Source organism: Ixodes scapularis, unplaced genomic scaffold (genome assembly GCF_016920785.2).
Source record: "Ixodes scapularis isolate PalLabHiFi unplaced genomic scaffold, ASM1692078v2 PGA_scaffold2__306_contigs__length_199485367, whole genome shotgun sequence".
Taxonomy (NCBI): domain Eukaryota; kingdom Metazoa; phylum Arthropoda; class Arachnida; order Ixodida; family Ixodidae; genus Ixodes; species Ixodes scapularis.
Window position 1 is genome coordinate 137403973 of NW_024609857.1, and position 2626 is coordinate 137406598.

Below are 2626 nucleotides of genomic sequence, written 5' to 3' on the forward strand. Positions count from 1 at the left end.
AGTTCCGCCGCTACTGATGAACCTTGAGCGAGTACAGTCTCTGCATCGGGGAAAAAAGAAGAAAAACAGCCTCGCATAACACCATTCACGCACAATTAATAATACTGCTAAAAGCAAGCGATCTACAGACAATAACAAGCTTTCTGAACGCAGGAAATAAGATAGCCCTAACGAACAAAGAAGCAAACTTACTTCGGTTCCCGTGCCATGATCTTGGCTGTTGAGCCGATTTGACGAAGTTCCACTTCTCACAGTCGCTTCCGTCTTTTTCGGACACGTTTGAAACTAAGGCAAACTCCACGCATCACGACTAATCGGGAAATTTAACCGTCATCCGGTCGTGAACGCAGGCATTCAAACGCACACGGCCGATACGGCCGGCAAACCGTGCGAAACATATGCTGTTGATTCGATGCGATTGTTTTCGTATCTTCAAAACATTTCAAATAAAAGGATAAGCAAACCGCATTATAAAACTCATACAAGACACAGCAATAATAAATTATTGCAGACGTCATTATTGCCATAATATTATGAATAAGTCCTGAACACGTAGAAAATATCAAATACGAAACTAAGTACAACGGTTCGAAACGAATTTAGCAGACATGTATCTTTCCAGAAAACACTCTCGGATAACCTTCAGTTCCGACGTGGGCGCGCGTGGGAGCGGACGCGTTTTTTTTCCGCTCTCCCGTTCCCCCCACGCGACCGTCTGAATGGCCAACGGAGCGGCTGCCCCCGTTGAGGGCGCGCATCAGGATACGAGCAACGCCGGAGATTCGGGCTACAAGATGCTGCTGCCGCTACTACCAAGTGGCAGCAGGCTTGAGAAGACCGTTTTCCTGCATGGGGACCCCAGAGGACGCCCCTACCGCACTCAGGACTTTGCCGATATGTTGCAGTCGACTGTTGGAATGAAGCACGTGGTTGGGCTGGGCGCCTTCCAGTTCAACCACGTGTTTGTGTGCACCCTGAACTCAACAGACGCTAAGGACAAGCTGACCGCGCTGAAGGATGTCAAGGTGAAAGGCCGGAAATGCGTCGTGGTCGACCCGAACTTCACGGAGGTGGTGCTGCGGGTTCACTGGCTCCCCACCTACGTGACAGATAGGGAGGTCAGCGCCGCCTTCGCGGAGTTTGGGGTCGTCGAAGAGATCACCAGGGAGATGTGGAAGTCGCCGACCGACGACTACGAAGTCGAAACATCTACGCGGTCCGTAAGGATCATCCTGAAGAAAGGGGGCCGAAGGGATGAGCTGCCGCACCAGGGACACGTGGCCGACTATCCCGTGCTCATCTCCGTGCCCGGCCGGCCTCCCATGTGCCTCCGGTGCAACCAGCTGGGGCATATGCGAAGGCAATGCAGGGCGCCGTGGTGTCGCGGCTGCAGGGGCTACGGACACGTCGAGGCCGACTGTGTCCCAACGTACGCCTCCAAGACGAGGCACGAGCCACTGCGCGAGCGGCACCAGGAGCTGCTGGACGACGGCGACACGGAGGGGGCCGCAGTAGTCGAGGTAAACGAAGCACATCCGACTCCGGAGCTGCAGACTCTACGCGAGATCGTGGACCCTTCGGCAGCCGTCCCCTCGGCTGACATTCGCGGGGGACCACCGAACGAAGACGACACCGACTCGGGCCCTTCGGTGGGGGAGCCCGACCCGGTGTCGGCGGAGAGGGCTGCCGCGGCGGCTTCCATCTCCGAGCCCACGATGCCCACGGCTTCGCGGGAAGAAGCGGAGGAGGCCACTCCGCCAGCGCCGACAGCCGCTCCGGGGAAAGCTCCCCCGCCGGAGCCCAACGCAGGTGCGCCTCTCAAGGACACGGGCAAGGCAACACGACAGAGTGCGCGTAAAAAGTACAAAGACCTTCCCGAAATCCCAGCCTCGCGTCCCGTCGAAACGGATCGGTCTTCACTGAAGAATGTGCGAGGAAACCCGGCACTTTCCATAATTTGGGTGAGAGTTATCTTTCCTCAACTCTGTCTTTTCGATTTTTACTCGGTAGTTGTGCTTCGTTGGTTTTCTTTTCGTTCTCTTTTCTTAGTTGTTGTGTTTGTACCTTTCATCTCGTCTTATCACGTCTACATTTGTACTGTTGGTCTTGGCTGCTTCTTTGTGTTCTGTTTATATACAATAATTTTAAATGAAGTGTTTAAAAATAGCAACCTTTAATTGTATAAGTGTCACCGCCACGAAGCGTAAAAGTTTTTTATTAGATCTAATTAATGAGGAGAGCGCGGACGTCATTTTCATACAAGAGACAAAGATCTGCTCCGCTGAGAAAGCAAAAAGTTTTGTTCGTTTTTTTGGAAACGTTTTTTGGTGCGTTCAGACGCTCACGGCTAGTCCCTCCGGGGGAACCGCCATCCTAGTCAGAAAAAATACTGGCATCCGAATGCTGGACCTCAGACTGTGCGCGAGTGGGCACTTTGCACTTGCCGATTGCCTCCTTGGAGACCAGCTGGTGCGCCTTATATCGGTCTATGCCCCTAGCCGGCCGGGGGAGCGCAAGGACTTTTTCGTCGGACTGCGCGCACTTCTTGACACGCCCGCCACGCTCGTGGTCGGCGGAGACTTCAACTGCGTGACTAACAGTCGCGATAGAGTGAGCGGGTCGGCAG

General features: G+C 54.0%; 1 protein-coding gene across 1 annotated transcript; it reads left to right on the top strand.

Annotated features, from left to right (window-relative positions):
• Window positions 1-719: 719 nt before the first annotated feature.
• On the top strand, window positions 720-2177 carry LOC115308683. The gene has a single exon (XM_040221923.1). The coding sequence runs from the start codon at window positions 720-722 to the stop codon at window positions 2175-2177; it is 1458 nt and encodes a 485-aa protein (XP_040077857.1).
• Window positions 2178-2626: the final 449 nt, after the last annotated feature.